Genomic DNA, 23,442 nt, shown 5'->3' with positions numbered 1-23,442 from the left:
TTTAAGGTATTGTGGATATATTAAAAAAAAATCCTTTAAATTATAAAACAAGATCAAAGTATATAAAATAAATAAGGAACTAGATCCGATGAAATATTTTTGTAACAAACTATACATCCACATGTCTATCTTATTAAGAAACGCTGTACAATAAATAATGTTATAGAAAAAAAACTTTCTTTAGTTCCTCTTAAAGTAAAATATTATTTATAAATTTCTAAAAATAAATAAATAAATAAATAAATAAATTTCTGATAATATACCTGGAGAGTTAAACTTGCTCTTTTCTTCACCTTCTTCCATATCAAGCTATTATGATCATCTCTAGCAGGATATTTACTTCTACTTTTTTTTTTTTACTTCTACTTTCAAACCACTCAATAAAACAAAAACAATATGCATAATATGCAAAAATCCAGAATTCTGAAAGTGAAAGAGTATGAAAGTAATGGTGTATGTAAGATTAAAGTCCTACACAGGATACCAAATACATGTTCTCTTCTACTATGTTATTACACAGGATGGGATCCTCCTGTTCCAACTGCTGCAGCAAGAAAATTCAATTCTTAGCGATCTGTTCAACTCAGTGCAGCCACATGGTTGTGTGATAAAAGTCCCCAGTGATCACGTGGTACTGTGGATCAGATCCTTTCTGCTGTTCCTTTGGAAGTTGCTTCTGGATATTAAGGGTAAACTGTGGACCTCTGATACATTCCAAGGAATGGGGATTGCCTTTTTTAGAAGCACCCTTGCTGGCATAGATCCTGCACCAGATCTGAATGCCTCCATTGCTGCCTGTTTCACCACTATTACATGTTTGTTATTGCTACTTCTTGACTTACCACATCAGTAAAACATTTCTGGAATTTATTTCTTTGAGAAGGAAAAGGAAGAAGGAGACAAAAGCAGAGAAAGACAAGGAGGAGACTGAGAGAAACCAAATCTATAGAAACAGAGTGAAATCCAAAATTCCACATAAACTTCTAAAGATAACTTACCTACTACTACTGCTGTCTCTTGGCTTGGTAGGGGATCATCAGTTGGAGGACTCAGTGCTAAAGAATCATGTGAATTGTAACAAGAAAAAAGGGTTGTGGAGGATGTTGGCAATGAAGAACAAGGTAAAACATTTCCATCTAGCTTCTCAGGTAAATCAAGAGACATCTTAGAACCAGCACTACTTGGTGACAATGATAAAAAATAAGGATCTTCTGAAGACATGTAAGAATATACATCAACAGCACTAGAGTCCTGCCACTTTGCATCAGAGGTATTGCACATTTGGTGCTGAGAGTCAGATGGCAGCGAGTAATTCAGTTCTGCTGAAGAAACATGCATTGCTTTTTGAGGCTGCTCAAGACAAAAGTTGCGTGGTTGAGATTCCAAACAAGAAGCATGTTCCTTGACATCCAGCTCCTTGGTGTCTCTCTGTTGTATCAGTTCAAAGGGAATTGATTTGGTCCTCATTATCGGCCTCTTTGAATTAAAATATCTTCCTGCTACATCTGCAGGTTTAGAATTTGGATATGCTCCAAACAAAATGGAGCTCCAGTCCAAACTTTGATGCTTCTGAAGAGGCTCCCCAGCAATTGGAAATGCTTTTGTCTCCCACTCTGTGGCTCTATCAGCATTTTTGTTACAACTACAATTTAGCTCCAAAAGGTCAAAAGAACTGCTCTGTCCAGCAGGGTGCAAAACTAACCCTTCCTTTTCACTGATGTCAGAAGTCCTGAATTCAAAGGAAGAAGCTTCTGCGCTTTTTACCCTTAGCCTTTGTTTGCTCTGTTGGTTCATCATTTTTGCTTCTTTTATGTCACTAAAACAAAAAGACAGTAATAATGACATCACACCCCAAAGAGGCCTCTTCCTAGCCATCACAATGGGTGATCAGCATGACATTTGCCCTCCACCCCGACACAATTAGACAACACTGAGGTGTGTAAAATTGTACTCACCTTTCCGGTAAATTAGGAGAATAAGACTCTGTTTCTACAGTGGGATTTTGCTCAAGAACTGAATACTTTGCTTGCATCTTCAAGAGAAATAAAGAAGACTTTAGTTTTTAGTGAAGAAATGGCAATGAGTATTTTAACACTCACAAAGTTGAGAAGTTATTTTTCAAAAAACATAAAGATTCTAGATAATTCACAAAAGAGGTGAGTTTCCAAAATATTGAGTCCAACAAGAATCTGTTTCCATATCCAGATCAAAGAGATCCAAATAAAGGATTAGTAGTGGTATAGAAACTAGAAAGTATTTGCTTATAGTATCAAATGTCTTTGGGGGTAACTTTACTCTCATGCACAATCTACCTTCAGAAATGACATAGTCTAAACTCTCAATGTTAGTAAGTTCTTATTATGTTATTAATGTTAGTAAGTTCCTCATACTTTTCTTGTTCTACCTCTTCTTTCCTTAACATGCTCTAGCTAGACTAGTTTTCTTCCCATTCCTTAAGCATACCAAATTTATTTCCAATTCTAGGCTTTTACACTTACTACTCCCTCTGATTGAAATACTCTTGCGGGCAGCCCAGGCGGCCCAGCGGTTTAGCGCTGCCTTCAGCCCACGGCATGATCCTGGAGACCTAGGATCCAGTCCCACATCGGGCTCCCTGCATGGAGCCTGCTTCTCTCTCTGCCTGTGTCTCTGCCTCTCTCTCTGTATGTCTCTCATGAATAAATAAAATCTTTTTAAAAAATGAAATACTCTTGCTCCAGATTTTGCATAACTGGCTCTTTCTAAGTAATTATTCTTTACTTAAATGTCACCTGCATTAGAAAAAAAAAAAAAACCTTCTCTGACCACTCAACCTAAACATTATACTCCCACACACTTGTCAGCCACTCTTTTTTTCTTCAGAGCAATGCTCACATTATGAAATATGCTACACAGAATCTTAGATACCTCCAATTTGTTTTTTTTTGATACCTCCAATTTGTAAAATGCATCCTGATTTTAGAAATGTTTAAATATATTTTATAAATGTCATCAGCAATTGTAAGATTCCACCTGTTGTGGATTTAATGAAGACTCTCAAAAAGATTTGTTGAAATCTAACCCCTGATATCTATGAATATGACCTTATATGGAAATAGAGTCTTTGCAGATGTTATTAGTCCAGATAAGGTTATGCTGGATCCGGGTGGACCTATCACAATGACTTGTGTTCTTATAAAAATATAAGCAGGGACTCAGAGACATTCAAGGGGAATGCCTTGTGATGATGGAGACAGAGACTGGAACAATGCATCTGTAAGTCAATGAATGCCAAAGATTGTTGACAAATACCAGAAACTAAGAAGAAACAAGGAAGACTCTGTCTCTAGAACTGTGAGAAAAAGCATGGCCTTGGTGACACCTTGAGTTTGGACTTTCTCCTACCTCTAAAACTATGAGAAAAGAAAATTTGTTTTAAACCCTCCTTAGTTTGTGATATTTGTTACAGTGGGTCTGGTAAACTGATAAGATACATTAGTACCCCATTTTCAATAATGGATAGGTCAGATAGTAGATCAATAAGGAAACAGAGAACCAGACATGAATAACACCATGAATCGATTTAACCTAACAATGCATAACACTCCATGTTATAATGTATACATTCTTCTCAAACTTACATAGACTATTATCCAGGATAGACCATATAATAGGCCACAAAACAAGTCTTAATACATTTTAAAAGATCAAAGTGATACGAGTATTTTTTCCAATGGATTGAGGCTAAAAATTAATAAAACTAGAAAATTCATGGGTCAAAGAAGAAATCACAACAGAAATTAGAAATATTCAAAAATGAATGAAAACATAGTATACAAAAATGAGATACAATGAAAGTGATATTCAGAGGGAATCTATAGCTATAGACACCTACTCTTTTTTGTTGTTGTTAAAGATTTTATTCATGAGAGACACACAGAAAGAGAGAGGCAGAGACACAGGCAGAGGGAGAAGCAGGCTCCATGCAGGGAGCCCTCCGTGAGACTTGATCCGGGGACTCCAGGATCATGACCTGAGCTGAAGGCATGCTCAACCACTGAGCCACCCAGGCGTCGCTAGACACCTACTCTTAAAAAGAAAAAAAAAGGGGGGATCCCTGGGTGGCGCAGCGGTTTGGCGCCTGCCTTTGGCCCAGGGCGCGATCCTGGAGACCCAGGATCGAATCCCACGTCGGGCTCCCGGTGCATGGAGCCTGCTTCTCCCTCTGCCTGTGTCTCTGCCCCCTCCCCCATCATAAATAAATAAAAAGAAAAAAAAAAGGGGGGGGGGCAGCCCGGGTGGCTCAGCGGTTGAGGGCGGACTTCAGCCCAGGGTGTGATCCTGGAGACCCAGGATCGAGTCCCACGTCAGGTTTCCTACATGGAACTTGCTTCTCTGCCTGTGTCTCTGCCTCTCTCTTTCTCTCTGTGTCTCTCATGAATAAGTAAATAATATCTAAAAAGAAAAAGAAAAGAAGAACTCAAATCAATGACTTAGCTTTATACCTAAGTAACTGGAAAAAATCAAACTAAACCTAAAGCTAGCAGAAGAAAGGAAATATTAACTATTAGAGCAAAGATAAATAGGTATTAAGAAAATAGTGGAGAAAATCTACAAAACCAAAAGTTAAACCTTTGTAGAGATCAACAAAACAAACCTTAGTTAGATTGACTAAGGAAAAAAGAGAGAAGACTCAAATTACCAAAATCTCAAATTACAGAAATAAAAATGGGTATATTATCACCAGTTTTACAGAAATAAAAAGTATTACAAAACAATTATGTGAACAATTGTACACCAACGAATTGTATAACCTAGATAAAATGGACAAATTCCTAGAAACCCATGACCAACCAAACCTGACTCAGGAAGAAATAGAAAAACTGAATAAATGTACAACTAGTAAGTAGACTGAATCAGTAATCAAAAGACCTTCCAACAAAGAAAAGCTCAGTACCAGATGGCTTCATTAGTGAACTCCACCAAACATTTAATGCCAATCTTTCACAGACTCTTCCAAAAAACTGAATAGGAGAGAATACTTGAGAAGTCATACTATGACGCCAGCATTTCCCTGATAGTAAGACCAGACAAAGATACTATAAGAAAAAGAAAAATATAGATCAATATAATTTATGATTATTGATGCAAAGTCCTCAACTAAATACTAGCAAACTGAATCCAGCATCATATTAAAAGGATTACGAACCATGACCAAGTGGGATTTATTCCCAGAATGCAAAGATTGTTCAACATACAAAAATCAATCAATATAATATACCCCCATTAATAAAATAAAGGAGAAAACCCCTACATGATCATGTCAGCTCATGCAGAAGAAAAAACATTTGACAAAATTTATGATAAAAACACTCAAAAATCTGGGAATATAATTTCCTTAATGTAATAAAAACCACATATGCAAAACCCACAGCCAACATTATATTCAATGGTGAAAGTCTGAAAGCTTTTCCCCGAAGATGAGGAATAGAACAAGGATGCCAATTTTTACCACTTCTATTCAACTTAGTACTTAAAATTTATTGCCAGAGAAATTTGGCAAGAAAAAACAAAAGGCATCAAAATTGGAAAAGAGGAAGTAATGTTATTTTCATTTGCAGATGACGTGATCTCATAGGCTGAGAGATTCTACATATGCACACACAAAAGCCACAACTAAGAAACGAATTCAGTGAGAATGCAAAATACAAAATCATCACACAAGAACCAGTTGCATTTCTATATACTAGCAATACACAACCTGAAAGGAAAATTAAGAAAACAACTCAATTTTATTAGCATCACAAAATACTTAGGAATAAATTCAAACAGTAAAATGAAAGACTCATATACTGAAAACTACAAAACATTGCTAACAGAAATTAAATAAGACAAATAAATGGAAAGACATCCTCCGTTCATGGAGTGGATGACAAAATATTGATACAATAACAATGTTACCCAAAGTGGTCTACAGATTCAGTTCAATCCCTACCAAAATCCCAATGATGTTTTTGTAGAAATAGAAATATTCATCCTAAAATCTATATGGAATCTCAAGAGACTCCAAATAGCCAAAACAATCTTGAAAAGGAAGAACAAACCTGGAGGACTCATACTTCCACTCCTGTTATACAGGAGTGCCTGGCTGGCTCAGCAGGTAGAGTATGTGATTCTTGATCTTGAGGTCATGAGTTCAAGCCCCATGTTGAGCATAGAGCTTACTTTTAAAATATATTCTACAAAGATACAGTAATAAAACAGCTGAACTGGCTTGGGACAGCCATAAAGACCAATGGAATAAAATAGAGACCATGGTAATAAACTCACATAAGTGGGAAATGGAGTTTTGGTGAAGGTACCAAGATCATTCAATGGAGAAAAGATTCTTTTCAACAAATAGTTCTGGAAAATCTGGACATCCACATGCAAAAGAATGAATTTTGACCTGTACCTTACAATATATATAAAAATTAACTTAGAATGGATCAAATACTTGAACATAAGAACTAAAGCTATAAAAACTCTTAGAAGAAAACACAGAAAGCTTCATGACATTGGATTTGGTAATGATTTCTTGGATATGACACAAAATCACTAGCAACAACAAAATAAACAAATTGAACTTTATGAAAATTAAAATTTTTGTGCATCAAGTACATAATCAACAGTGTGAAAGGGCAACCCACAGGATGGAAGACAATATTTGCAAGTCACATATCTGATAAGGGATTAATATCCAGAATATACAGAGGACTCCTAAGATTTAACAATAAGAAAAAAAAAACAATTCAAAATGGGCAAAGGACTTATACAGACAATGATATATAAATGGCCAATGAGCACAGGAAAATTTCTTAACATCACTAAACAGGAAAATTCAAACCAGAACCGCAATGGGACACCACTTTATATCATTAGGATGGTTACCATGCAAAAGCAAACAAAAATAGAAAATAACAAGTATTGCTAAGGATCTGGAGAAATTGGAACCCTTGTACATTGCTGGTGGGAATGTAAAATGGTGCGAGTGCTGTACAAAACAGTATGGCAGTATCTCAAAAAATTAAACACAGAATTATCATGTGAGGGGTACTTGGCTGTCTTGGTCAGAAAAGCATGTAACTCTTGATCTCAGGGTCATGAGTTTGAGCCCCATGTTGAGTGTAGAAATTACTTAAATAAATAAATACTAAAAAAAAAAAAGAATTATATGATCTAGCATTTCCACTTCTGCATATATACCCCCAAATAACTGAAAACAAGGATACAAAAAGATATTTGCACATTCATGTTCTTAGCAGTATTACTCACAATAGTCAAAAAGTAGAAGTAAACCACCTATTCACCAATGGATGAATGGAGAAACAAAATGTGGCATACAATGGAACATTATTCAGCCTTAAAAATGAAGGGAATTCTGACACATTGATAAACTTTGAGGACATTATGTTAAGTGAAATAAGCCAGACACAAAAGGACAAACATATGATCCCACTGATATGGGGCACCTAGAGTTGTCAAATTCATAGATACAAATGGTAGATTAGTGATTGCCAAGGGTGGGAGAAGGGGAGGAAGAAATAGGGAGGTATTGTTTAATAGGTATAAAGTTTCAGTTTTTCAAGATAAAAAGAGTTCTGGAAATGGATGGTGGTGGTAATTGCACAATATGAATATTCATAGTATCATTGAACTATACACATAGATTTAAAGTGGTAAATTTATGTATATTTTGCCACAATTTTTTAAAAAGATTTTATTTTAAAGAGAGAGAGCCTGTGGGCACACATGCATACATGCTAGCAGAGGGAAGGGCAGAGGGAGAGGAAGAGGGAAAAAATCCCAAGCCAACTCTGTACTAAGCACAAGGCTGACCCAGGGCTCCAACCCACAATCCCAAGATCATGATCTGAGCTGAAATTAAGAGTCGATCCTCAACTGACTGAGCCATGCAGGTGCCCCTATTTTACCACAATTTAAAAAATTTGAAATAAAAGTAGGCAAAGGACCTTTGTTCTACATTTGTCCAGAGAAGCTATACAAATGGCCAATAAGCATACAAAAATGATGCTCAACATCTCTAATCATTAGGGAAATGCAAATCAAAACCATGAGATATCACTTCACACCCATTAGAATGGCTATTTTCTAACAAAACAAAACAAAATCCAAAACCCAGAAAATACCAAGTGGTGGCAAAGATGTAGAGAAATTGAAACTCATGTGCATTGCTAGCAGGGATGTAAAATTTTGCAGCCACTGTAAAAAAACTGTAGGGTAGTACCTTTAAAAACTAAACCTAGAATTACTGCATGACCCAACAATTCCTGGATTCTTCTGGGTATATAACCCAAAGAATTTAAAGTGGGGACTTCAGCAAATATTGGTACACTGATTTTTTATAGCAGCATTACCACATTATCACAGTAACCAAAAGGTGGAAACGATTCAAATGTCAACTGGTGGATGAATGAATAAGCAAAATGTGGGATAGACACACAATTGTATATTATACAGCCATAAAAGGGAGTGAAATTGTATATTGTAATTGTTTTTATTATTATTTTTTTAAGATTTTATTTATTTATTCATGAGAGACAGAGAGAGAGAAAGAGAGAGAGAGAGAGAGAGAGAGGGGCAGAGACACAGGCAGAGGGAGAAGCAGGCTCCATGCAGGGACCTCGACATGGGACTCCATCCCGGGTCTCCAGGATCAGGTCCTGGGCCGAAGGCAGGTGCTAAACCACTGAACCACCCGGGCTGCCCCTGTAATTGTAATTGTATATTATACAGCCATAAAAGGGAGTGAAATAAAAAAAAAATAGACGAACCTTAAAAACATGCCACACGAAAAAGCCAGATGCAAAAGACTAAATACAATGGTTCCACTTACATCATGCACCTAGAATAAGCAATTTTATAAAGACAAAAAGTAGAATAGAGTTGCTAGGGGTTGGGGTAGGAGGCATGGAGAGTTTCTGTTTAGGATGATGAAAAATTTCTAGAGATAAATAGTAGTGATGGTCATACACATAGTGAAGGTACCTAATGCCACTGTATTGTACACTTAAAAATGGTTAAAATGGTAATTTTTTCCACTGTAATACAGTGATCTATTTTATCACAATAGAAAATATGGGGGAAGTGTTTCCTCTTCCCATTTTCTGGTACAGATTGTGTAAAGTTCATGTTAATTCTTCCCTAAACATTTGGTTAGATTACTAAAATGAAATTATATGGGCCTGGAGATTTCATTTTTGGGTTTTTAAATTATAAATTCCGTTTTCTTGATTGTTATGGGGCTACTCAAATGATCTATTTCATGTTGAGTAAGCTATGGTAGTTTGTGTTTTTTGAGGAAGTAATCCATTTTGTCTAAGTTGCCAAGTTTAGATGCATCCAGTTTATACTATATTTCTTTATTATCCCTTTCATATCTGCAGAGACTATAGGACTCTCCCATTTTACTCCTGAAATTGGTCATTTTTAAAAAAGATTTTATTTTTTTATTCATGAGAGAGAGGCAGAGACACAGGCAGAGGTAGAAGCAGGCTCCATGCAGGGAGCCTGACGTGGGACTCGATCCCAGGTCTCCTGGATCAGGCCCTGGGCTGAAGGCGGCGCTAAACCGCTGAGCCACCCGGGCTGCCCAGATATTGGTCATTTTTATCTTCTTTTTTTCCTCATAAGTTTTCATAGAGGTTTGTCAATTTTATTGATCATTTTGGCTCTTTTTTTCACGGTTTTCCTGTTTCCAATTTCATTGATTTCTGCTCATTATTTCTTTCCTTATCTTTTCTTTGGGTTTATTTTGCTCCTTTCTCCCCTTAGATATTCTCTCTCTCTCTCTCTCTCTCTCTCTCTCTCTCTCTCTTTAAGATTTTATTTATTGGGACACCTGGGTGGCTCAGTGGTTGAGCATCTGCCTTTGGCTCAGGTCATGATCCTGGGGTTCTGGGATTGAGTCCCGCATCGGGTTCCCCATCCGGAGCCTGCTTCTCCCTCCTGCAGTGCCTCTACCTCTCTCTGTGTGTCTCTTATGAATAAATAATATCTTAAAAAGAAAAGATTTTATTTATTCCTTTGATAGAGATAGCGAGCACAAGCAGGGGGAAGGGGGAACAGGAGAGGAAGAAGCAAGCTACCCACTGAGCAGGGAGCCCTGGAATCATGACTGCTGTTGTACCTCTGTCCCACAAATGTTAATGTGTTGTATTTTCATTTTTATTCAGTTCAATGTGTAGTTTTTAAAAATTTCCCTTGAAACTTCCTCTTTCACCCAATGGATTATTTAGAAGAATGTAGTTTAGTTTCCAAGTGTTTGGATCTTTTCCTGTTATCTTTCTCTTATTGACTTCTAGTTTGATTCCACTGTGGTCAGAGAATACATTCTGTGTGATTTCAATTATTTTAAATATTTGAGATTGTTTTGTGGCCCAAATACGATTGATCTCAGTATATGTTCCATCAGCACTTGAGAAAAATGTGTGTTCTTGTGTTGTTGATTGGAATATTCTATAAATATCAATTTGATCCTGTTGGTTGATGATGATGTTGAGTTATCCTATATTTTCACTGGTTTTCCATTGAAAATCAATCTAAAAGAGGCGTACTGAACTATAACCAGATTTGTCTATTTCTCCTTTCTGTTCTGTCTGCTTTTGCTGTACATATTTTCTAGCTCTGTTTGGTTCATACACAATTAGGACTGTTATTTATGTCTTGTTGGTGGATTGATCCTTTTATCATTATATAATGTCCCTTCCTGCCTGTGATAATTTTCTTTGCTCTGAAGCTATTCCTGCTTTCCTTTATTCATGTTTATTTTTATTATTTTATTTATTTACTGCCATTTAACATCATTTTATTCTAGCATAAAGGACTCTTCTTTCTTACAGATTATTTACTTGGAACTTTAGTGGACCTGACTATTGTATAGGTACCCTGGGTTTAGATTCAAAATCTCCCCCAAAATCACCACAAGTCTTTAGGCCACAGTTTTTGAAATCCATTGAAAGATGGATTAACAATTTTCCAAACAATCTATAGACAAGAGAACTGTCCATAAAGAGTATATATATATTTTTTCATAAAGAGTATATTAATCCAATTACACCAAATAGTCCTGCTGACCTTCTATTATCCTTGGGTTTTTTTCTTCAAAATTTTATTTAAAGTCTAGTTAGTTAACATATAGTGGAATATTGGTTTTGGGAGTAGAATTTAGTGATTCATCACTTACATATAACACCCAGTGCTCAACACAACCAGTGCCCTCCTTAATACCCATCATCCATTCAGCCCACCCCCCACCCACCTCTCCTCCATCAACCCTCAGTTTGTTCTGTATAGTTAAGAGTCCTTTATGGTTTATTTCTCTTTTCCCCACCTTCTCGTATATTCTGTTTTGTTTCTTAAATTCCACATATGAGTGAAATCATATGGTATTTGTCTTTCCTGATTGACTTATTTCACTTAGCATAGTACATTCTAGCTCCTTCTACATTGTTGGAAATTGCAAGATTTCATTCTTTCTTATAGCTGAGTGTATATATATATATACATACACTGTATATATATATATACACTCAGTATATATATGTATGTGGTATGTATGTATACATCCTCTTTATCCATTCATTAGTCAATGGACATTTAGGCTTTTTCCATAATTTGGTTATTGTTGATAATGCTACTATAAACACTGAGGTGCATGTGCCCCTTTGAATCAGAATTTTTGTTCCCTTATTCATGTTTGTATGAATACATGATACATCCTCTTTTTAATCTTTATTTATTTTCTTTTGTTTAATCTTTACTTTAAACTAACCTATGGGGATCCCTGGGTGGCGCAGCGGTTTGGCGCCTGCCTTTGGCCCAGGGCGTGATCCTGGAGACCCGGGATCAAATCCCACGTTGGGCTCACGGTGCATGGAGCCTGCTTCTCCCTCTGCCTGTGTCTCTGCCTCTCTCTCTCTCTCTGTGACTATCACAAATAAATAAAAATTTAAAAAAAAAAAACTAACCTATGTATTTAAAGTATGTTTCTTATAGACAGCATATAGTTGGGTTATGTTTTCAATACATTCTACCAATCTGTCTTTTAATTTATATATTTATACCATTTTAATTTTTTTTTACCATTTACATTTAATGTAATTGCTGATATGTTAGGGCTTACATCTGCTATTTTATTTTTTGTTTTCTGTTTGTTGTGTTTTTCATTTCTCTTTTCTTTCTCCTGCATATTTAGAATTTCATTTTGATTTACCTATAGTGTTTTTTAAGGTACATTCTTTGTATAGCTTTTGTAGTAGTGGCTCTAGGTATTACATTATATATACATAACCTATCACAGTCCACAGATATTAACATTTCACTAGTTCAAGTACAGAAACCTTTCCCTTTACATCCCTAACGCTTCCCTGCTTATAATATAATTGTCTAAAATATTTCCTCTAATACATTTAGAACTACATCAGATCATATAATTTTTGCTTTAATCATCAAGCAATTTAGAAAACTCCAGAAGATAAAGAAAATCTATTACATTTACCTATGGTTTTGCTTATAATGTTCTCCCTTCTTTCATCATTTCCTTTCTGTTTAGTAAACTTCCTTTGTCATTTTTTTAAGGATAGGTCTACCAAACAAATTCTCTTAGTTTTTTGTTTGTTTTTCATCTGAGAATGTCTTGATTTCTTCTTTATTCCTGAAGGATATTTTCACTGGGTGTGGGATTCTGGATTGCCAGTTTTTTTTTTTTTTTTTTTTTTTTTTTGTTGTTGTTGTTTTTTTTTTTTTTTGTTTTCAGCACTGAAGAAATACTCTATCACTTTCTTCTGGCTTCCATGGTTTCTGATAACAAATCCGTTATCATTCTAGTTGTTTTCTTCCTATGGTTAAAATCTTTTTCTATGGCTGTTTTCTAGAACTTTTGTCTTTAGTTTTCAAAAGTTTAATTATGATGAGCCTTTTTTAATAAAAAGATTTTACTATTTATTCATGAGAGACAGAGAGAGGCAGAGACATAGGCAGAGGGAGAAGTAGGCACCCTGCCTGGGGCCTGATACAAGACTTGATCCCTGAACCCCAGGATCATGACCTGAGCTGAAGGCAGATGTTCAACCCCTGAGCCACCCAGGTGGCCTCATAATGAGTCTTCAAGTACGTTTTTAGATTTGCCTTTTTTCCCCTCTCCTTGTTGGACTTTGCTGGCACAAATGCTAGGCTTTTTGTTGTAGTCCTTTAGTTCCTTAAGGTCCTGTTTGTTCTTTTTTTCCAGTCTATTTTATTTCTGATGTTTAAATTGGGTAATTCCTATTGTTCTATCTCTTAGTTTATCAGTTCTTTTTTTCTCTATGTACTCTGAATTCTGCTATTGAACTCACCTACTAAGCTATTTTGTTCCAGTTACTACTTTTTTCAATTCTAAAATGGTCATTTGGTTCCTCTTTATATCTTCTGGGTTTTTCACTATATCTTTTTATATTTATTGCTGAGCCTTTCCATTTTTTCAAAAAAAATTTAAGCATGTTTGTATTTGCTCACTGAAGCATTTCTATTGTGGCTGCTTTTAAAACGTTGTCAGATAATTCTAACATCTTTATTATCTCAGTACTGTCATCTATCGATTGTCTTTTATTCATTTGGTTTGAGATCTTCCTGGTCCTTGGTATGATGAGTGATTTTCAACTCTGAATCTTAGTTAAACCTTCTGTTTTAGTTAGGTTCTTTTATTTTTCACTCCATACTACAGGGGATGTGGAAGATGCTACCTCATCACTGCCTTGTTACTGTCAGGTAGCTTCTACCTCCACCAGTTTCCTCACTGAGTCTTTGTTGACACCCAAGGGGAGACATCACGGGAAAGGCTCCCCATGTGATCTCTACTGACACTGTGGCAGGGGAGGCCTTATCACTACTGGATAATGGTGAAAGTCCTAACTCTCTACTAGGTTTCTTCTGACACTACTTCAGGGGGAAGGCATTACGGTATCATATTACTGTTGAGGGGAAGCTCAGGCTCCCCATGCAGTTCCCACTGACACTACAGGAAACCCTCATTTCAGGCCACTGGGGATGAAACTCCTACCTCTTTCTTTATCTGACCTTCTCTGACATCATTGCAGCATTCTACTACAGTGTTAGAAAGGTGGGAGTCTAGGACCCCACTCAGCCTTTGCTGACATGGCTGGGTTTGGAAGGGGGTATTATTTTCTGTAGTGTTGACTGAAGTAGAGTGATGTTTATCTAAAAGTTTTCTGTCTTCCTGGACTGTCCCTTTCCTGGTCCTTTGGCTAGACAGAGCAGGGTTTTGTTGAGGCTTTTTTGACTGCATCACTGGCATTTCCAGGTTGTTGACTTCTTCATTTTCACGTTCGGGATATATGAGGCAAAAGGAAACCCAAGGAACTTACTGTCATGTCTTTTCTCAGATCCCAAGGTCCCTAGCTGGTCTGTCTTCTTTCTATCTCTCAGAGCCTTCTTATAGTTGTTCTATATATAACATCAATTATATATATGATATCTGGTTGCACTTAGTGGGAGGAATAGGAAAAAGTATGTCTACTTGATCTTTCCAGAAACAGGAATTCTCTTTAATTAAGTGTAACCAATTCTCTCTGTAGAAGTTTGAACTGTGTTCCTATGTTCCCATTTACTGACTAAGGGCCCACTCCAAACAAGCAGCCATGGCACTGCTACTGAGCTAAATTTGAGTATTGGCATTTCCTGGTACCTAAATAAAATATTAGCCCACATACTCTAGCAACATATCAAAAGAATATTTTTTGTTCAAGAAGGGTTAATTCTAAGAGTACAGGGATGACTTGATATTAACAAACCCAATGATATGACTGTATTAATAGGTCAAAGGAGAAATCCACATGATCATTCCATGAATACAAAATATGCAGTTGATGGAATTCAACATTCTTTCTCTAAAAGTTTCCTAATAAAATGGAGATCAATGAATACTCTCTTTAAACAATGGAAAAACAACAGTTCAATTTATAATTGCACCAAAATGAATAAAATACCTACAAATAAATTTAACCAAGGAGGTGAAAGATATTTATTAAAGAAATAGAAGATGACACAACAAATGGAAAGATATACTGTGCTCATGAATTGGAAGAATTAATATTCTTAAAGTGTTCATACAACCCAAAGCAATTTACAGATTCAGTGCAATCCCCATTGAAATACCAACAGCATTTATCACAGAACTAGAACAAATAATCCTAAAATTTGTATGGAACTGCAAAATACCTCAAAGAGTCAAAGCCCAATCTTGAGAAAGAAGCTCAAAGCTAGAGGTATTACAATCCCAGATTTCAAGATGTATTACAAAGCTATAGTCATCAAAATAGTATGATACTGACACAAAAATAGACACATAAATCAATGGAACAGATAGCCCAGAAACAGACCCATGTTCACATGATCAATTAATCCATGACAAAGGTGGCAAGAATAAACAATGGGGTGGGGCACCTGGTGGCTTAGTTGTTGAGCATCTGCCTTTGGCTGAGATCATGATCTTGGGGTCCTAGGATTGAGCCCCATGTTTGGTTCCCTGCTCAGTATAGAATCTGGTTCTCCCTTTGCCCTTCCCCCTGCTTGGCTCACTCTCTTTCTCACACACCAATAAATAAAAATCTTTTAAAAAATGAATTTACAATGGGGAAATGACCATCTTTTCAATAAATGGTATTGGGAAAACTGAATAGCTACATGCAGAAGAATTAAACTGGACCACTCTCTTACACCATGCACAAAAATAAACTCAAAATGGATTAAAGACCTAAATGTGAGACCTGAAACCATCAAACTTCTAAAAGAAAACACAGGTAATTTCTTACAGTAATCTCTTGGACATCAGCCTTGGCAACATACTTATGGATATGTCTCCTCAGGCAAGGGAAACAAAGCAAAAATAAACTATGGGAACTATAGCAAAATAAGCTTCTGCACAGCAAAGAGAACCATCAATAATACAAAAAGGCAACCTATTGAAGGGAAGAAGATATTTGTAAAAGATATATCCATAGGAGTTAATAGCCAAAATATATAAAGAACTTATACAACTCAACACCAAAAAAAAATATCTGATTAAAAAATGGGCAGATAATGCAAATAGAAATTTTTCTAAAGAAGACATGTAGATGGCCTACAGGCACATGATAAATGCTCAACATCACTAATCATCAGGAGAATGCAAATCAAAATCATGATGAGATATCACCTCACACCTGTCAGAATGGCTAAAATAAAAAGCACAAGAAACAACAAGTGTTGGGATGTAGAGAAAAGGGAACCCTCATGCATTATTGGCAGAAATGTAAATTGGTACAGCCACTATGTAAGACAGTATGGAATTTCCTTAAAAAATTAAAAATAAGACTGCCATTTGATCCAGTAATCACACTACTGGGTATTTACCCAAAGAATACAAAAACACTAATTTCAAGGAATATATGCAACCTTATGTTTATTGCACCATTATTTACCATAGCCAAACTAAGGAAGCAGCTCACGTGTCCATCCATAGATGAATGGATAAAGAAGAAGTGGTATATACATAATGGAATATTACTCAGTCATAAAAAAGAATGAAATCTTGCCATTTGTGACAACACGGGTATTATACTAAGTGAAATAGGTTAGACAGAGGAAGACATTTCACTTTCACTCACACGGGGAATCTAAAAAGCAAAATTAACAAACAAACAAAAGACTCTTTTTTTTTTTTTTTTAAGTAGGCTCCAGGCCTAGCATGGAGCCAAACACATGAACTCACGACCCTGAGATCAAGACCTGAACTAAAATAAGGAGTTAGACACTAAACTGATGGAACCACCCAGATGCCCCCAATAAACAGACTCTTAACTATAGAGAACAAACTGGTGGTCACTAGAGGGGAAGTGGGTAGGGGAAGAGGTGAAGTAGGTGATGGGGATTAAGAGATATAAACAAACAAATATCTCCAATAAAGTAAGTATCACACTTGATAATGAAACATGAGAATCTTTCCCATTAAAATTTGGTTGTCCATAATCATCTCTATCATTTAACCTTGGTCTGGGAATACTAGCCAATGAAGCATACATAGATAGGATATAAGTAACAATTTCTGGGAAAACTATTATTTCCATCTCCTTCCACCACATTGTTTTCCCTTGAAGTTCACACTAACCATAGGATTGCTTAGTCCATTTCAAGCCTCAACAGTATTTCTGGCTTGCTTTCTTTCCCCACAATTCAGCATTTGATTGACAGGAGTTACGATCAGAATCATGTCTTACATACTTTGTATTCCCAATGCTAGGTAGTAGCTAGGTAGTAGCTAGGTAGTAGGTTCTCAGTGAATATTTCAGATTAAGAATCTAAAATGTGATGTTAAAAATTAATCAGTGTTATAAAATATACCCTTGAAAGGTAAATCAGTAATTTTATCTTCTGAAAGTTTGTTCAGAACTTAATACTTTGTGACTACACAGTAAGTATTTGACTTATCAAGTTTTGTGATGAGCTTAAAATAACATATCTTGGAATATGCAACATTTCTTAATTGAAATTTGGTTAAATCATAATTATTTTTATACCTAAGACCTTCAGCTAAAAATTCCTCTGCATATTCTAAAATAATCCCCAAATTTGATGAGACATATTCAATCAAAGTAGTTTGGAGGAACCTGAAAAATCACATCAGTATTCAACCATGATTTCACTTTGTAACTGTCATTCTCACTTTTAACTCGCCATACAGCTAAACTGGGAACAGAATATACACTTGCCCTGTCACTCACCCTTATTGTTTCTAAATTTAGCTGAAAACTGTATACAGTAAGTTAACCAAAAGATTCATTTTCTAAGTTGAAGTGTTGAAGTATTGTAGTGTAGCCCCATGCATCCCTGACAAGTCAATTTAGTTGTGACAATAAATAATGCTATTGTTATCTGAAATCCCTTGACCAAAATCAAATATGAAAAAAGACAAAATATCAAGTTTAATGTTTACCTCTGTTCCCGAATATTGATCCCTGATAACATCCATCTGTCTCTTAAATAGTTCTAATACAGCCTTGTAGACCAGTTCATACTGTTCCTGAAGAGCATCACAAACCGAAACAAATGAAAACAAACAAGAAACTCAGTGAACTACAGAACCAGAGTTCAGAAATGTGAACATCAGTAAAATCTTAGTACAGCAGACCAGAAAAGACCATCAACAGTAGTTTAATTGTAGTGCCCTTATGTTTGCCTACCTCATTTCGGATTGCAAAGCACTTCTAGGCTATTAGAAACAGCTCAATATTTAATCTTCTACCTCTAAATATGCAAGGATCTTCCAGCATGTGTTATGTTCTGACCCTACTGTCTCAATTATCTTTCCCTCCACCATCATCCCTCCAATTCGGTTCTCCTGGCTCATGTTTTAAAAGTTTTAGTTGATCCTGGATGCATTTTTTTTTTTTGTAAGCCATCTCATCTTTCCTGGAAAAAGATGGATAGATTATGGTTGATGGGTAGATAGATGAATTCTTCATTTGACCTTCACAATTGATCTCTAAGGTAGGAAGGCTATTATCCGTGTTTGTGCAAGGTCATTCAGTTTCCAGTAATTTCCAGACTTGGACTCAAATCTGGATCTTCTGACTCAGTTCTGTGCCATTAGGGCTAAGATCAAGCCACTGTGATTTTCTCCTAGCAAAGACACCAAAGAAAAGTAGACCACTACAGAGAGTCTGGAAATTTGTGCTTGTAAAAGTATTTCACCATTGAGAAATGGGACCACCACAATTACAAGGTCTGTGGGTTTTTTCTGCCACAGGACCTGCTCTAGCTCTTGATTTTGGATCTACTTTTCATCTGAAAGAGCCTAAGCAGGGTCTCCTTGGTACCTCACACAATCCTACACAAATAAAGCACAGCTTTTGCCAATTCTAATCTTAGCAGAACAATACAAAACCTATATCACCCAACACATCTATTGGTACACCCTTCAAATTTTTTTTTTTAAGAAAAGAGAAAAATCAGACAGGAAGCACTCAGCTGGTTACAGTGTTATTTCCTGGTTAGAGTGCTGTCAGAAAAAGTAGCTACAGCTGGTAAGGAATTTGTTCAACTAGTTGATAATGCCAACATGCGAAGGCTAACCGAAAATCATTTCAGCTGTCTTCAAACCTTTACAAGTGGACCAAAAATGGGCTTTCTCTGAAATGGGGTATGGTTTTATTTACTGATTCAATATAACAATGTAATATTAGACAACTAGGCTGCATACTTCCTGGGGTCTTTATACATTTACATGGATCAGCCCACTTTTAAGTCTGGTAGCACTAAACCAGCCAATGCTTTCATGTCACAGAAACTTTTTCCTCACAGGTTTAATATAGAAAACACCTACAGTCAATGTGTGAAAAAAATTTTTTTCCACTAGCTATTGGTGGAAAACCTGTGTGGGCCAAACAGAAGGCTTTTATTACAACAGCTCTTAATTTTTTCCCCTCAATTCACAAATGCTAGATGAAAGTATCTAAACTGCCACTGTCAATTATTTTACCTCCAAGTCTACGTTCATGTTCATTTGTAAGAGCCTTAAACACTTCAGGGTCTTGCTATTTAAATCGTAAAAAGTAGTTCTAATAAGTTATGTGAAAGTGTCTGTTACTTAATATCAGTAAATGCTTGGTGAATGAATGGGTGAATGCTAAACTCCATTAAAGATGGAGACCACTTTTTTAGAAATATGGGTAAAAATGTGGGCATAAAGTCTAGATGAAATTAATATTGTAGAGAGTGAGAGATCTGTGCTGAGAATGTTTCATCTAGGAAGTGGATCTTGTGTGGGAGAGGAGAGAACCAAACAGGGGAAGAGCATTCCTAACAGAGTGAATGACTGTGAGCACTTTGGGGTGGATGAAAATACTGTGATACATATATAGAATAATTAAATTATGGTTTTTTAAGTATACATGCAATAATGATCAGGAGAGACTACAGAAGAATAGTAATTGTGGCTACCTCTAGGTGGTAGGACTTATGGTTTTATTTTTATTTTTCAAGTTAAAAAAATGAGTATATAGACTGCATTCTCCAGATTCTGTTACCACTTCCTGAAGTAAAAATGACAAATCTGATTTTCTATGGTTTCAGAACTGAATTATTGCTACAAAACTTCAAGTTAACCTGACACAGCTATTTCTTTCTAATAAGTCAAACAGCTTGTGGAATTTTTTCCATGCCATTTATAAGACATATTACATTAGTTTCTTAATATTTTCTGAACAGGCAGTAAAATACAAGGAATGAGAGGAATTTAACCCAAGGCAAGGGACATAGGAAAAATATTGATCTATCAGAGTTGGAGGAAATGCAAATGGACTAATGCACCTAAGAGTAAATTGGTGTTATAGCTAGTCAGTCAGCTGTTTTGCCTTACTATTGAACAGAGAGATGTAGCAAGACCCAGACACATGTTATGACCCATTCACCATGGTTACATACCTGTGTTTGAACAAATGAAGGTCTTTGTGTTCGCATTTCCTGGATCAAGCTAAAAACACTGAAGTTCTCAGGAATTATCTATCAGTTAAAAGGAAAAAATATCTTACTCCTTTGTTCCCAGCTTTGTAGATAAATTATTTCTTACAGTCTTGTCACTCCCATGATATCTGCTCTCCTAACATAAGATAACATAATAAGAGAAAGAATGCATTTTTAAAATGAAGGAGATTTCTCATCACTTGCAGCGTGATTTAGAGCCTGGTATTTTCCCTAGAAAAGATTGAAGAAACCCTTGAGAATGATTTTACATGTGGTGATCAAATGTCTGAAGTTAAAAATATATATGGGAGAAGGCTCAGTAGATGAGCAAGCATGAGAATTTTATGAAATGAAAGAAGTTGGCAGATAGGTTTAAAGCCCGTATTTCCAACTTCCCACTTCCTAGAGACTGGAGCACAAGGTTTGGTTGTGGTGGATTAAGTCCATTCACTAAAGTAATTTGGATAAGGGAAGGGTAACTGTGAAATTTAGGGCAGTGATTCTCAAACTATAGCATGCATCAGAAGCACCTGGAGAGCTTGCTGGGCACCTGCCCCCACCCCCCTCCAGAGTTTCTGCTTCAGTCCATCCAAGGCAGGGCCCAAGATTTTGCATTTCTAACAAGTTTTCAGGTGATGCTGATGCTGCTTGTCTGGAAACCACACTTTGAGAGCCATCATTGTAGGGACTAACTTAATCATCTGACAAAGTGGGTCTATGGTAAATATTCTAGAAAAGATGAGTCATGGAGATAGATGTTTGGAAGAACCAAACAATTCCTAAGTCTGAAAGTAGCAGTGTAAGCAAACAGGAAGTGCCTACAGAGAGAAACTCACCCCATCTTTTAGTAGCATCCAGGTATAATCAATAGCACAGATAACACCAGTCCTTCCACAACCAGCACTGAAATGGAAGATCACAAGAGCACATGTAGTTGTAGAGGGTGGATCATTGACAATAGCTGGGAAATTTCCCTGGCAGATTGAGGAATCAGAAACCTTGAGGCAATGAAACAGTCCCAACTTCCATCCCTACTTCCCAGAGCATGCGTGTCAGTTGCCACGTGCCCACACTGAACCTTGGGACAGATCCTACGTGACTTCTCTCAGCAAGAGTCTCTAGAACTGCACTGTTCACAAGTAATTTGTCAGGAAATACTGATTTAATGCTCAGGTTGAATTTATTATGATTTGTTGTTGCTTATGGACCTTGCTCTTTCAATCACTTTCATTTCTTTCTTTTTTCTTTTTTTTTAATCACTTTCATTTCTAAGCTTCATTCCTTTCTGATCAACTGGGAAAACTGAGACTAGGATCAGGAGCCTACATGCTACTTGTCTGTACCATTCCAACAAAGTCTGGGTGCCTGAGTGGCTCAGTTGATTAAGTGCCTGGGTGCCTGTCTTCAGCTTACGTCATGATCCCAGGGTCCAGGGATGGAACCCCATATTGAACTTTCCACTCAGGGAGAGTCCACTTCTCCCTCTCCATCTGTGCACTCTCTCTCTCAAGTAAATAAGTAATATCTTTAATAATTATTAATTAATTTCAACAAAGTCCATCTTCCTTTGGTTATAGCAGGAGTCCTGGCCAGACTATGACATTTGGTTTGTTTTGGGTGGAAGTTTCCGAGAACAGCATCATACCTGCAGTGAATGCATATGGGAAACCTGTCGTCCTCTTGGTAAGATCGCACATCCCAGATGAGCTCAAGAATAGGGTCTATAGATGAAGGCACATCATGGTCTGGCCAATTCTTGTAATGAAACTGGTAGATAGTTCGAGTTTCCTATAAAAAAGAGCCAGAATAAAAGGAAAGCTCAGTGTGAGGACCCCACCTCATTCTACCACCAGGTTATTCTGATTTCCTAAGTAGCATCTTGGTCCTGTTGACAATTTATGCTGCTTTCTTCTCTGGTGACCACATGCCATCTGAGAATAATTAAAAGTGATCTCAAGTCACTATTGGTCTGTCCCCACTCACAAGAGGAGGTAGATATTAAGATAGTCCAAACCAGAACTTCCCAACTGGCATGCTTCACCAGTTCAAGTGGGTCCCTGGCATGCTGATATATTAAACCCCTTGGGCCTAGAGCAACGGGGCAATGTGAGCTCTTAAGTTGGTTCCCAGCCTCTATCCACCCTACAAATATTATCATGTTATAGATGTGCCATAGTGTGTAATAGACTGGGGAATAGAGACACCAAAGGTTTCTTTTGCATATGAAGATTTACCCGAAACATCAAAGGTCCCCTACTCCCCATTGTCCTATGCCCAGCTCTTGAGTTCACTACTCCAGTTCCATACTTACACTATTGAACTTGGCTTTTAGAGTCCTGATTATGTAATCAGATTTTCTATTTTCAGCTTCCTAAGAAGTAAATTAAGATATTAGTTATTTCAAAGATGAATCTTCAAAAGCTAGTCTCTATAAAGTAGATCCCAGAGCGTCTTCTCAGCCATAATGAGAGCAGACATCATACTCACACAGGATATGGAAAAAGGGCCAAGTTGCCGTTGTAGCTCTCCTAGCTCAGTCCAGTAGCGCTCACACTTTTTCTGTTGCATAAAGAAGAATGTAATGATTTCCCTCCAGATATTCTAGTCTCTTTTGGGTAACAAAACCCACTCCCCCTTTCAGAAGCAGATTCATCTCTGTGTCCTTCGCTTAGGTTGGGAACATCTAACCCCTGGGGCTTCAACCCCAACATCATGGTCTGGAATCTCCAAGGATGGGAAAAACACGAAAGGATATATAAATTACAGACTTCCTAGGAGTCGGAAGAAGTAAAAGAGATCTGACATTTTTAATACAGTAGTTGCCCCTTGTCTATAGCTTTGTTTTCCATAGTTTAGTTATCCAAGGTCAACTGTGGTCTTTCAGGTACCTACAGTCCAGGATGTATT

General features: G+C 36.7%; 1 protein-coding gene and 1 long non-coding RNA gene across 5 annotated transcripts in view; one reads left to right on the top strand and one right to left on the bottom strand.

Moving 5' to 3' along the window:
- The window catches only part of LOC140601160 (uncharacterized), an 86,913-nt gene that overhangs the window by 20,028 nt on the left and 43,443 nt on the right, over nt 1–23,442 (top strand). The window lies entirely within an intron of this gene.
- PTPN22 (protein tyrosine phosphatase non-receptor type 22) overlaps nt 1–23,442 on the bottom strand; it is a 60,308-nt gene that overhangs the window by 18,082 nt on the left and 18,784 nt on the right. For all 4 annotated transcript variants that reach the window (XM_072769725.1, XM_072769726.1, XM_072769728.1 and 1 more), the window contains exons 6-13: nt 23,023–23,094; nt 22,847–22,906; nt 22,181–22,323; nt 21,372–21,438; nt 20,497–20,574; nt 18,008–18,094; nt 1,956–2,032; nt 999–1,816 (exon numbers count right to left, since the gene is read on the bottom strand). In XM_072769725.1, the coding sequence (XP_072625826.1) occupies nt 999–1,816; nt 1,956–2,032; nt 18,008–18,094; nt 20,497–20,574; nt 21,372–21,438; nt 22,181–22,323; nt 22,847–22,906; nt 23,023–23,094 (1,402 nt within the window). The remainder of the gene's footprint in view (nt 1–998; nt 1,817–1,955; nt 2,033–18,007; nt 18,095–20,496; nt 20,575–21,371; nt 21,439–22,180; nt 22,324–22,846; nt 22,907–23,022; nt 23,095–23,442) is intronic.

This window comes from Canis lupus, chromosome 12 (assembly GCF_048164855.1).
Source record: "Canis lupus baileyi chromosome 12, mCanLup2.hap1, whole genome shotgun sequence".
Classification (NCBI taxonomy): Eukaryota; Metazoa; Chordata; class Mammalia; order Carnivora; family Canidae; genus Canis; species Canis lupus.
Note: the sequence above shows the minus strand (reverse complement) of the source record. Positions and strands in the feature narration are given on the sequence as shown.